At 38.9% G+C, this 14,235-nt stretch overlaps 1 protein-coding gene across 2 annotated transcripts in view; it reads left to right on the top strand.

Annotated features, from left to right (window-relative positions):
- LOC130904745 (syntaxin-1B) overlaps positions 1-14,235 on the top strand; it is a 34,478-nt gene that overhangs the window by 480 nt on the left and 19,763 nt on the right. For both annotated transcript variants that reach the window (XM_057817712.1, XM_057817713.1), the window contains exon 2: positions 13,129-13,203. In XM_057817712.1, the coding sequence (XP_057673695.1) occupies positions 13,129-13,203 (75 nt within the window). The remainder of the gene's footprint in view (positions 1-13,128; positions 13,204-14,235) is intronic.

Genomic DNA, 14,235 nt, shown 5'->3' with positions numbered 1-14,235 from the left:
AGAGAGGCGCGTCCGCGGCGTCGGAACGTGACATTTTGCCGTTTTTTCGCGGGCTTCGACGCAGAGGCCTCGCGCTGGCGTCGGCCGGACGCGCGCCTGGCGCTCGTGCGCGCGCCGGGCTGGAGGAGAAGAAAATGCAGACATTTTTTTTTCCCTGGCCTGTTCACCAGCGCCCCTCCGAGCCGCGTCAATGGGTCATCGTGGCCTTGGGGGAGGTCTCATTATTCCAGCCTCACCCATTTTGGGAGCCGCCACGCGCACGCGAGCTTCCTTCTTTCCACCATTGAACAGCTGATGCTTCCTGCGGGCGGGGGGGAGGTGGGGGGGCACACTCTGCAGCACCTATAAACTAGCCAGCCATCCTTCCATCTATCACAGCACATCTATCTGCAACACATCTATCTTCCATAGCGTGTCTATCGTCACCACACGAGAGTCATTTTCATAGCATCCCATTCATAAGACACTTGAACCAAACGTTACTCTGATTTTTGTTTCCCGTTTTTCCGAAAGTTCACGCAAACGCAACTTCGATGTCTTGAAAAAGCCAAAACAATTTAATTTTGCGACTTGTTTTATTAATTGGCTGCCATTGACAGCACTAGGCGTCAAATCCATTTTGACTGGGAAAGGTTGGCAGTATGTGATCAATGCATGCCCTCCCAGTCGGTGGCACTGAAAGATGAACATTCAGGGCCAGTCGTTTCAGTTTAAAGCACAAGATAACACCTAATATTAATAACGTTCGTATAAAAGACAGTTGCTAAAGTATTAAGGTGTGCAAATTGAGAATTTCATTTTAAAAAATCATGTTTAAACACACAATGGGCGCAGCCATTTTATGATATTAGTAGGGGTGTAACGGTACACAAAAATCTCGGTTCGGTACGTACCTCAGTTTTGAGGTCACGGTTTGGCTCATTTTCGGTACAGTAAGAAAACAAAATGCAAAATATAAATGTGCTAGTTGTTTATTACACACCTTTTTGCTTTCAACAATAGGAACATTAGCTCATACAAAGCTCGAATTCTGCTCAAAAAGTAGCGGGTATTTAAAGATAATAATCCAACAACAATTTGCCTTTCAGACCCCGCGTATTGGTCAGCTTTCTTTCTAAAAGAAAGAAGAAAAAAAAGTCCTGTGCTAAAGAGAAAAGCAATCCCAATGACAAAGATTTTAACATGTATTTAAAAATGAAATGCCTCAATGAATCTTTTTTTTTTCTTATGAACGGTTTTCAAAAGCTTTATTGGTGGATTTTCTCAAGTTAAAGCGCTACACAGAAATTAATCAATTTAATTGTGTAAGCAGGATATGTGTATAATTCTTATTATTTAATTACAGGTGTTTTAGCTCATTTCATTTTATTTACAGTAAATGGGCTATTATTTATTTTATTATGTGTTTATATTTCACATATGTGATGTAGTATTTATTTATATTGTATATTTTATGTTGTATAACTTTAGTTCCTATGTGAATATTAATTCCTACTTGTTTTGTTGTGGTAGGAGGGTTTTGTATTGAACACAGAGCAGTGTTGGTTATTATTATAGCAGAGAAGACAGCAGTAAATCAAATAAGACAAGTCAACTGCGCCCCGATCTACCACTCAAGAGATCTGATGGGCTCAAAAAGTGGGTTACGATTGCATATTGGTTTGGAAATCGACCGGATCCACCGTATTTTTACACGAGTGACTTCCAGTCAGCCCGAGCCTAGCTACCGGTAGTAGTATTGACGCAGGAGGGTCGCGTCTCGCGTGAAATAATAAACTCTGCCGTTCTTTTCGCATGAGTCTAACACGCGGCCGCACTCCGACTGGTGTGCATTGGCTGACTGACTTTAACGCCCGCGTTTCACTGCGTTCTCACGGCGGCCACATTGTCGCGCCGTTTACGTTTCTGGGTTATACTGTCCTTCCGTGTTGGTCCTCATTATAGTAGAGAAGACGGAGTAAATATAATCTACACAAAGAAGCTGTAACCCGATCGACTCACAGCCTCGAAAAGTAAGGGTTACATTACGTCAGAAACTCGTTCGGTACGCCTCCGTTCCGAACCGAGCACCACGTATCGAAACGGTTCAATACAAATACATGTACCGTTACACCCTTAGATATTAGTTATACCTTAACCTAGACACGCTAATAGACTTGAGCGCAGGTGCACGTGTTAATGATTATTAATGACATAACGAAGAAGGGCGGGAAATTTAGGATAGTACCATTTAATAGGCTACAACAGTAAAGGCATTGACAAAATGTCTGACCCCACGTCGGGTGGTCGCACTTCCTGGAAATATTGGCGTTTATTTATGGTTTTCTCCACCATTAGACATAAGAAAAAAAATCTTTCTGTGGGTTTTTTTTTCAATTGGGAAGTAGGTGTTGTCTTTCCCTTTAACTCATTCACTCCCAGCCATTTTCACCGGAGCAAGGCTGACTGATTTTGCAAGAACCACAGAAAATTCTGTTCTATTGCTATATAAACATGGAACCCACCAAAAGAAAGATTAGAAAAGAAGTTAGTTCATATCTTTTTCCATTCTTTAGAAATCAGCATTAGAAAATAGCTTAGTTTGAGCAATTTTCCAATTTCTGATGAAAAAACAGAGAAATTGAGCTTTTTGTGTAAGCATACATTTCAAACATAACTTTGACTTATACAGTTTTTTTTGTTGTTGTTGCTTTAGTTACATCCCAAACATCTGAATAATGTTTTCCTTTTACAAAATAAGATAAACAACAAGACAAATTTGATAGCAAAGTAACAATTTATTTACACATAACTAACTGAAAGATGACGCTGTTCTGGCCGTGACAGCCGTTTAAACCTTTCCCTCATCGCCATCTGTCTCATAAAAATGAATTTTTTTTAGTCTCTGCGGGGTCTGCTCACGAGCAGCACGGACTCAAAGGCATCGTCCGCTGCACTAGTGGTCCCGGTCGTTCTGCTCGGTCGTCCAACGCCTGGCATCCCGGGCGTCCTACCGGTTGTTCTGCTCGGCCGTCCGCCGCCCGGCATCCATTCGGTCGTTTTCCGCCGGTGCCCGGCCATGCGGCTTGGCCGTTCGTTGCCGTTTAATCGGGTTGCGGGTCTTACCAAATGCGCTACTGCCCTCCAGTGACCAGTTTTATTGCTTTAAAATTGTACAGTCACTTGCCCTCTCATGGATTACGGATGTAAATCAGCAATTTCAGGACGATACATTACAATATTTTTTTAACCATACAATATTTGCAGCAAGGGCGTAGGTTTGGTTTCAACATTAGTAGGGACGCTATAACAGCATAACCTGCATATACACTTTTTTGCTGGGGACGGGACAATAATAAGACCAAACAGATTGGGTGAACGGGGGGGCAGGGCTACATTTCTCACAAATATTCTGATGTGTTGCCTGTACGTAAAAATGAAAAAAGTTAAAATGGTTATTTTCAACGGAGAAAATAGGGCAGATCCCCCTTTCTTCTAAGGAAATTAACAGTGGTTGTGGTATTGTGTGTTACTTTTTTTTTTTAGATGGGGGGTTAAAGAAATGTCTGCATAGGCTGCAAATAAAATAATTCTTAAATGAATGATGGAGAAAATAAATAAATATATTTTAAGAAATGAATACATGCACAGTTGAATTAGCGTTAATGGTAGAAAACACATACAGTACAGGAGGACACTTATCTTTAAGCTGCTTCCTACTTGAGTTTTGCAGGTTAGCAAGTTCACACAGTTTAATGTTATGCTAACTGTGATGCAGGTCGGACTTTCAGTAGGAAAATTAGTGGGGTGTTTACCACCTCCACTTCGCTGACGTCTACTTACAGTGACTGCTGCTGGCCGGGAAAAAAATCTAAAATCCCCTGTCTTTGAACGGGGTGGAGGAGGTGGCATGTTGACATGTATTTCTGTCGGGGTTGTGTGAGTGTGCGTGTTTGTTTGTTCTAGTCATCAGCCAATCAAACGCGCGTTTGAGGGGAAAAAATGGACCGGCACATTCGGCAAGTGAAAAGGGGTAAATGTAAGTCTGAACATAACGAAAATACAGTAATTCACTTAATAAGAGGTAAATGTAAGTCTGAACATAATGAAAATACAGTAATTCACTTAATAATGGAAGGGTCAATTCTATTCTTACAACATATGAGAAGACATTATGAATTTTTATCATTAATAAGCAAATTATCACCAATTATAATCATTATATAATTCAAATAAGGTTGCTTAAAAGTTGGTGGGGACAATTTGAGCATTCTGAAAAGTTGGTAGTGTTATGTCCATACCGTCCCTATGCAAACCTACGCCCTTGATTTGCAGGGATTCAATTTTAAACAAATGGCTTTTGTATGTACACATTATGTGTTTTTTTAACCCGTGTCTGAATTCACCTGATTTTGTGGATATGCTGACACAGTACAATTCCAATACTTTGTAAAGCCCAAACTACTAAATAATTGACAGAAAATATCAAAGAAAAAGATTTTATTGGTCCCACAGAACATACAAAAAAATTTCAAATATAATTTTCCATAAATTTGCATCCTTTCTGATACATCAGATCACAAAAGTTGGACTAAGTTCATTTTGTCTACAGATTAGTTTTGTTTGTTTTTTTAACCTCTGACAAATGTTTTAGGTTGTTTTATTTACGTATCTGACATGTTCTGTCATCAGAGTGTCACTAGTGTTGTTGACAGTGTTGGACGCTTCACACCAGCACCAGTGACACTCTGCATGAAGGCGGAAATACACGTCGAAACATGTCAGGTAAATAAAACAATTAAAAACGTTTGTGAAAAAACAAAAAATTAACTAATCGAGTCACAATATTCAAAGATTTATTTTTCCTGTTGGATTATCTGTGCAAAGCATGTATTTGATTGAAAACATTGAGATTTTGAAAGTAAAAAAATATCACAATGCTTGTTGCTCCAAAAGTACACCTACATGATAGACATATTAAAGGGTTAGTGCATCAGTGGTTTAAACTAGTGTTGCACCGATACCAGTACTAGTTTCCGTACTGATACGGCTGGATAATGATGTCATCGGTATTCTACGAAATAACGCTAAATTCCGCGCAATACAGTATGTAGTCTTTGAGATCTACTTTCCAACCGACGCCCGCCCTACCCAAGATGGCCATCAGCTACAAACGCCACCGTATTCTAGTTTAGCACCAGTAGACGTCTAATTGGATGTCTAGCGCCATCAATGGCAACCAATGAGTTCAGCAGTGTCTAACCAAGCCAGGATGGCAAAAAAATGGTATTAGTGCAATGCTAGGTTGAATCAAGTCAAAAATATATTGAAATCCTTATTTTTGCACATCAGTTGTGCATCACAAAATAAGGTTGCAAACAAACAAAAAAAAATCTTAAAATATCAATAAATTAGAGATGTACCTCGACATACGATCGCTTCAACACACGATCTTTTTGACATCCGATTTAAAATTTGACTCGCCATTTGTTTCTACATCCGATAACATGCTCGAAATACGATTTTGACAATGCCGCAGTTTCTTTGTTTTCCCGCAAGAAGGACGCACGGCGGATTTTTTTGTGAGAGAAATTAACAAGGGTTTCCAAGAATGTTAGTGCAGGTAGTGAAAAAAGGAAAATGTAATGCTTACAATTGAAATAAAGATCTAAATTATATAAAAATATGAGCATGGTGCGTGCGTCCGCGAACCGGCTCGACAATACGGCCGTAGAATTTCTATGATTTACGATTTCCTCTTCAGACCTCCGTTCGCCAGTCTTTATAAATTTAGGTGACAACTATTATTATTATCATGAACATCGCCAAAGAAATCGCCAGCTTCGTCAAGTTTCTAATCATTTATTTCAAAACTTGTGCAACACAACACGCCTACTGTCTGCCGCAGCTGACGCCGAACAACAGAACATGAAAAGTGAAAGTAAAAACTCTAATGCACCTCTCTCTCACTCTGTCACATAAGCCACGTGGTGCGTTCAAGTACACCCCGGAAAACACATTCGCCACATTAAAAACCCGATTTGTTACGTAATTACAGATCTTATTATTATTACTATTATTATGAACATTATTATATTATTATTCCGATTTTTATTTCTAATTTTGCATCTTGCTCCGTGTAATTGCAATTTGCAAATGAACCAGCAGTATTTATTAAGGATTTAGTGCAGGTTTTAGGGCTGTGGAACAAATTCATGGAATTATAATAATTCTTATGGGAAAATCCTGCTCGACCAACGACCATTTAGACTAACAAACAAGGTCCTGGAACAAATTTAAATTCGTATGTAGAGGTACCACTCTACACCATTCTAAGCTAGGGTTGTTCCGATCATGTTTTTTTGCTCACGATCCGATCCCAATCGTTTTAGTTTGAGTATCTGCCGATCCCGATATTTCCCGATCTGATTGCTTTTTTTTTTTGCTCCCGATTCAATTCCAATCATTCCCGATAATTTTTCCCGATCATATACATTTTGGCAATGCATTAAGAAAAAAATTAATAAAACTCGGACGAATATATACATTCAACATACAGTACATAAGTACTGTATTTGTTTATTATGACAATAAATCCTCAAGATGGCATTTACATTATTAACATTCTTTCTGTGAGAGGAATGCACGGATAGAAAGACGTGTGACTTTGTATATTGTGACTAAATATTGCCATCTAGTGTATTTGTTGAGCTTTCAGTAAATGATACTGTAGCCATGCCCAAATGCATGATGGGAAGTGAAACCATGACTGTGCATAGTCTATCAATTGATATATCTTCTCTGCGTTGGGAAATAACATAAGGTGTTAAGAAAAAGATCAGTTGCTACCTTGCTTCACCACATTGTTTCCCATGATATTTCTAAGCGTAGGGAGAGGGATTGTAAGGCTTTAGCCAATTAAAAAAAGGCTCCAAAGGCTGACAAAATTCACTCTACTCATTTTACGCTGCCTTTTATCTCTCTATATAGGTAAAACGGCACCATTACAGATTGAGCACGACAATGCGTGAGTGGTTCGTGCAGCGCATGCATTATTTGCGTTAAATATTTTAACGTGATACTTTTTTTTTTTTATTAATTACCGCCGTTATCGGGATAAATTTGATAACCCTACCTTAAGCCTAAACTAAAGACTCTGGATGAGTGTAACATATTATGTCTGTAACGTTAAATACAATTAGAAAACGATTTAATTAAAAAAAATAATTTTTTAAAGGCATGGCCGATATTTTTTTGCCGATTCCGATCCTTTGAAAACGATGTGATCGGACATCTCTAATTCTAACCAAAGTGCTTAAATCCACTACTAAAAATATATTTTAAAAACCCAGTCCTTGTCACCCGAATTTGATGCGCTGAAAATGACGCAATTGGGCCCGATTTCAGATCACGTCGTTAGATCAGGGACGTCCCTAGGAAATATTTGAAGCAATTAGTTCAATTTCACCGAGCACAACCAAAAATCCACAACAATTTTGACATTTTTTTAACCATTTTGTTGCTGAAAAATTAAAACTATTCATTTAAATAAAGAGATCTGGTTTATGTTTTCTGTTTCCATTGATTGCATCGTAATGTATTCATCCAGATCAACGTATCGTTAAACCCGTAATCGCAGTCAAAAACCCGAACTTGAATTCATTTTCAAAATTTACTTTTGACTGACAAAAATGAATAAACTCATTCAGTGCTAGGCCACTTCCAATCCGAATGGATCGGGCGTCTAGCGCACAGCCAATGGCATAGACACATCAATATAAATTACCATAAACACCTTCTTTATCAATTCCCTTGAAACATTGGCAAGTGTTCAAAAATCACTTTTCGTAAAAGCTACTCCATCCAAGATGTCAGAAATTTTCTGATTATTTTCGTGTTTGGCGGAAAACACTCAGGTGACTTGAGGTACCGCTCTGAGACCCCCAATTTGGCCAACTTTCAAAATTGTCCGATATACATGTGTGATACATCATTGGAAAGTTTAAAATCTCAATTTTCTGGGGGATGAAAAATTTGGAACAGGAGGGCATTTTTTTAAATAAATAAATTGCAAAACCCTATCTGGAGGTGAGAGCACGTGAGGGCAGAATTACAGATGCCATGACTTTAACGAGATATTATCGTGTACTTACTTTGTTTCGATCCAAAAACTCCATGTCGCATGTATCACTGAGTGTCAAGACACAGCTGTGAATGGGCAGAGCTGGATTTTGGGGGGATTTTATTGGTTAAACATGGTAATATTATAAGGGTCGCGATGCAGAAATCGTAGACATCAAGGAGTGGTCGAGATTTTCTTTTTTATATATTTACCCTCTTAAAATTTTTTTTTTTTCAATTTTTTTTCGTTTGGATCGATTATTTATCATCTAACATATTGGGGAAAATGCGACAGTAACAAAAAAATACAATTAATCGATAGTTATGAGGTAGATATATCTGTGACTTTTTAACAGACGCCATTTTTTTCATTGTGACATAATTTGTTTAAGTTTAAAATATGTGAATGAATAATTTTTTCAAAGTCGTTTTTTTCTTAACGAAATATTAGACATCAATTAATGATTCTAAGCTAAAAATGACATTTTGAATCATAAATATAATTAATAACCTTCGTTTTATGGCTGGGTTGCGCGACGTCTGTAAACGGGGGTTTCCAGGGTAAAACGGACAAATTAGAAATAGTTCGGGGGCTTAATGCGCCATGAATCTGCTATGGCAGCATACAGATATATCAAACACAACAGTTGTTTTGGCTTAAAATACAGCAGTTTCTTTTAAAGAGGAGTCCAAGAGCAGAAACTGCTTTTTCAGTCTTGTCTGTGTTTTCCGCCATTTTTCTACACATGGAATCCCTGATTTAGGAGTATCATTATGAAGATATAAAGAGTCCCTTTTGCCCATTTCGTACCCATTTTAATAATGCCAAAATAAGGTAATAAAAGCATATTGTCCAGAAAAATTGTCCATGAATGCGAGCAAAGCTCATCTTGAAAATACCAGCCTTTGATTGTTTTATTTTAGCCTCCTTCCCAATATACTTGCCTCTGATTATTCTACAGTATATTTACGCGACACTACATTGTGGGATACTGAGTTTATGGTCGGAAATCACAATGTTTTGAATGTTTTAATAAAGACGGACTTTTCTAGGGATTGTCAAGGTAAAATAATTGATTAATCAGAATGAATGGCTGTTTGGAAGAAGACAGAAATTGCTGATAATCTGAATGAACTTTGGCAAATGCATGGTAGTGGACTACTGAACTGGTGTCCACATATGTGATGATAATTGACTTGACGGCAGTGACTGGGAGGTATCCGAAAATGACGCTATGAAGATATGAATTGATCTATGAAGACAATTTGCTTGTTAATGAGCTTCAATGGCGCTGTCTCACAATGAATTGGAAAACTACAATGAAATACATTCGAGCATTAGATCATGTTTGGTGAAAAGTACAACCATTGGTTTCTCAGTAAGTCTTGAATCAAATTTGGTGGTTCTACCAGTAATGTGTTAACTACATAAGAGGAACTTAATAGTGTGCTGGGGGTGCGACCGCAACCGGGCCTCTAAGGGGTCCTGTTTACGGGTGTAAAGTGGGCGTGGTTGGGCAAGGGGAGGATCAGAAAGGTAAATGATGTGCATTGCTGTAATATAGTATTTTAAGTAGGGCTTTCAAATTTATCGTGTTAATGGGTGGTAATTTTTTTTTTTTAATTAATCACGTTAAAATATTTAATGCATTTTACGCATGCGCGGAACGACCCTCATGCATTGCCGCAAACAGACTACAATGGCGCCGTTTTATGTATATTGAGAGCTAAGAGGCAGAGACAAGCGAGTGGAGTGGACATAGGCATTCATTGGGGCCACGCTATTTATTGGCATAAGCTTTGGCATTTCTTCCACAACAAACATATGTATTGTGGCGAGCGACATTGGGAAGAATGACAGGAGATAATCTTTTTCTTAACATCCTGTATTGAACACAACGCAGAGAAGATATACCATTTGCAGCCACCACTGACAGTCATGGTTGCCCAACTTCCCATCATGCATTTGGGCAGAACAGTTAAGTCGATACAGTATCATTTAGTGAAAGCACAACAAAAATAATAATCCTATCTCTCAAAAAAATAATGTTCACGAAAAGAAAAGCGCTCAATGCAAAGAGTACTAACCTTCCCAATCAAAATAGCAATACAAAATAATACTCAGACTCTGGTCAAACTTTATTCAAACATTGCATTTAGCTCGACAAATACACTAGATGGCAATATTTAGTCACAATATACAAACTATCAGAGGTCTCTTACGTTGTGAAGTCAACACTGGCGAGCTATTAGTTTGTTTTTTGATTGAAAGTTTTACAAATTTTATTAAAACGAAAACGTACAGAGGGGTTTTAATATAAAATTATTATAACTTGTACTCACATGTATCTTTTAAGAATTACAAGTCTTTCTATCCGCGGATCCCTTTCACAGAAAGAATGTTAATAATGTTAATGCCATCTTGTGGATTTATTGTTATAATAAACAAATACAGTACTTATGTACAGTATGTTGAATGTATATATCCGTCTTATCTTTCCATTCCAACAATAATTTAGAGAAAAATATAGCTTATTTTAGCGATAGTTTGAATTGCGATTAATTACGATTGATTAATTTTTAAACTGTGATTAACTCGATTAAAAATTTAATCGTTCGACAGCCCAAATTTTAAGTGTTGCACCCGGGCCCCTGTCACCTTTTTTTCCGCCACTGGCTGACTGCAAAGGTCGAGTTAACTCATTGGCTACCATTGACTATGATAAATGTACCAGATTGGCTTTTACACTGGTTACACAGTAGCTTTGTCCATAGACTTCATAATATATATGTTATATATTATGAAGTCTATGCTTTGTAATATTAATAGGGCTGTCAAAATTATCGCGTTAACGGCGGAAATTAATTTTTTAAATTAATCACGTTAAAATATTTGACACAATTAACCCTCATGCCCCGCTCAAACAGATTATAATGACAGCACAGTGTAATGTCCACTTGTTACTTGTGATTTTTGGAGTTTTGTCGCCCTCTGCTGGCGCATGGGTGCGACTGATTTTATGGGTTTCAGCACCCATGAGCATTGTGTAATTATTGACGTCAACAATGGCGGGCTACTAGTTTATTTTTTGATTGAAAATTTTACAAATTTTATTAAAACAAAAACATTAAGAGGGGTTTTAATATAAAATTTCTATAACTTGTTCTAACATTTATCTTTTAAGAACTACAAGTCTTTCTATCCATGGTTTGCTTTAAGAGAATGTTAATAATGTTAATGTCATCTTGTTGATTTATTGTTATAATAAACAAATACAGTACTTATGTACCGTATGTTGAATATATATATCCGTCTTGTGTCTTATCTTTCCATTCCAACAATAATTTACAGAAAAATACGGCATATTTTATAGATGGTTTGAATTGCAATTAATTACGATTAATTAATTTTTAAGCTGTAATTAACTCGATTGAAAATTTTAAACGTTTGACAGCCCTAAATATTACCAATCCAACTAAGAGAATGCATAAACAATCTTCCTACTGTTTTAACAGCTTCAACATTTTTAATAAATTTATTTATTGGATTGCCATTGACGGGGATAGACGTCCAATCCATCTGGACTGGCAGCGATTGAACGATCCCCGCCGTCAATGGCACTTAAAGTTGATCATTCAATGTGAGACATCCCTATTCAAATGAATTGGACATCTCTCCCAGTGTCAACCAATGATTTATGAATCAACTCTCACCTCAGAAACTTTTACTTTCACCTAAACATGAGCTTTCAGTGCCAGCCATTGCAATTCAAATGGGTTTGACGCCTATTGCTGCCAAAGGCAGTGAATGAGTTAAGAACAAAAACGCAATAACGTTGTTTTTCATGATGAATCTTCATGTCGTTCTATATTGCTGTGGCCTTTGACCTTTTGAGCCATTTAACTGGTGGAGCCAGGGTTTGGATGGGAAGTGTTGACAAACTATTTAGTGACGGGAAGGGGGCAAGTATTACAATTGCGGTAAATGTTAGCGCTTACCGCTTCAACCTGTGATGTCATCTTTGGACCGCGCTGGGTTGTGACATCATCACTCAGGTGACATTAGCTAGTTAAAAAAAAAATCATGAGAGATGGTAGCATTTTAGCCATGTTTTCTGCTGCTGGTTGACAACATCTTTGTTTGTGTGTGTACATTTGTGTGTCTGTGTGTTGACGTTGCTGATGCTGTGTTAAGGTGTGTGTGTGTTGTCCAGTCATGGTGTGAAGGGCATAGAAGCCACGAATGGTAGCGAGGTCATTTTAATGATGCCCTGAGTCAAACACACCCACGCACTCCCAGAGAGCTTATCACACAGACACACGAACAGACAAAAAAAGGATACGCACACACACACACACACACACACTCGTGCCCTTTGGTGACCCCGACGTCAATAAAAAGTCAAGTTGCCAAACCTTTGAATTTTTCAAGCAGACATTTTGTAGCAGTGTTCCCACCCCTCTTGTGAACGCAGCTGACTCCATCCTAGCGTCCTTCCTTCTATCCTTCCTCCCGTCCCCTCCCCCATGTTCGCTCTCTGACCCCCCCTCCCCCCACTCGTTTCACAACGTCACATTTATTTGCACTGCTTGGCTTGTGTGTGTTTAAAGTGAGGTTGAGCACACAGGAAGTGTACTCAATGACCATGGCAACTGTCGCCGAACACATCTGCTTTCACGTGCTTTTATTGTGAAGGGCATTTTGGAGCGCCACATCACATCGTGTGTGTGTGTGTGCGCTTATCAGCTGGAACAGACTTGTTGGCCATGTTTGCCCACGGGGGGGTCGTTTTAGTGGATGTCACTTGTCGTCTCATCTCTGATTGGTCAGAGAAGGTCAGGGGCGGGCCGAGGTAAGAACTCATTCTTGAGCCCGCTCCCCCGTGCCCTATTTTGACCTCACATCACGTGACCTTGTCTTGTCCATTTTCGTGTTTGTTACTATTTCGTGTTGTCAAGTTACCATGACGTTTTGTGCGTTTGCTGACTTTGTGTAACATTATGTGACGTTGTGTATTTGCGCTGCAGGCTAAGGACAGTGATGATGATGAGGAGGTGGTGCAGGTGGATCGAGACCACTTCATGGATGAATTCTTTGAGCAGGTAACACACACACACACTGCAAAAATGTATTAACGCAAACATGAATTCATATGCCTGTATGCTGAACGTACTTGTACACACCCACAAGGTCACCAGAAAGTGAGGTTTTTATATACACATACAGTGGGGCAAACAAGTATTTAGTCAACCACTAATTGTGCAAGTTCTCCCACTTGAAAATATTAGAGACGCCTGTAATCGTCAACATGGGTAAACATCAACCATGAGGGATAGAATATGGAAAAAAAACAGAAAATCATATTATTTGATTTTTAAAGAATTTATTTGCAAATCATGGTGGAAAATAAGTATTTGGTCAATACCAAAAGTTCGTCTTAATACTTTGTTATGTACCCTTTGTTGGCAATAACGGAGGCCAAACGTTTTCTGTAACTCTTCATAAGCTTTTCACACACTATTGCTGGTATTTTGCCCCATTCCTCTATGCAGATCTCCTCTAGAGCAGTGATGTTTTGGGGCTGTCGTTGGGTAACACGGACTCTCAACTCCCTCCACAGATTTTCTATGGGGTTGAGATCTGGAGACTGGTAGGCCACTCCAGGACCTTGAAATGCTTCTTAGGAAGCCACTCCTTTGTTGCCCTGGCTGTGTCTTTGGGATCATTGTCATGCTGAAAGACCCAGCCACATCTCATCGTCAATGCCCCTGCTGATGGAAGGAGATTTTCACTCAAAATCTCTCGATACTTGGCCCCATTCATTCTTTCCTTTACACAGATCAGTCGTCCTGGTCCCTTTGCAGAAAAACAGCCCCAAAGCATGATGTTTCCACCCCTATGCTTCACAGTTGGTATGGTGTTCTTCGGATGCAATTCAGCATTCTTTCTCCTCCAAACACGAGAACCTGTGTTTCATCTGTTTCACCTGGTTTCACCTGCCAATAACGCATTCTCTCAGTCCTCTCCTGTATCATACAAATGCTCTCTAGCGAACCGCAGACGGGCCTGGACATGTACTTTCTTCAGCAGGGGGACACGTCTGGCAGTGCAGGTTTTGAGTCCCTGGTGGTGCA

Source organism: Corythoichthys intestinalis, chromosome 16, assembly GCF_030265065.1.
Source record: "Corythoichthys intestinalis isolate RoL2023-P3 chromosome 16, ASM3026506v1, whole genome shotgun sequence".
Lineage (NCBI taxonomy): Eukaryota > Metazoa > Chordata > Actinopteri > Syngnathiformes > Syngnathidae > Corythoichthys > Corythoichthys intestinalis.
Note: the sequence above shows the minus strand (reverse complement) of the source record. Positions and strands in the feature narration are given on the sequence as shown.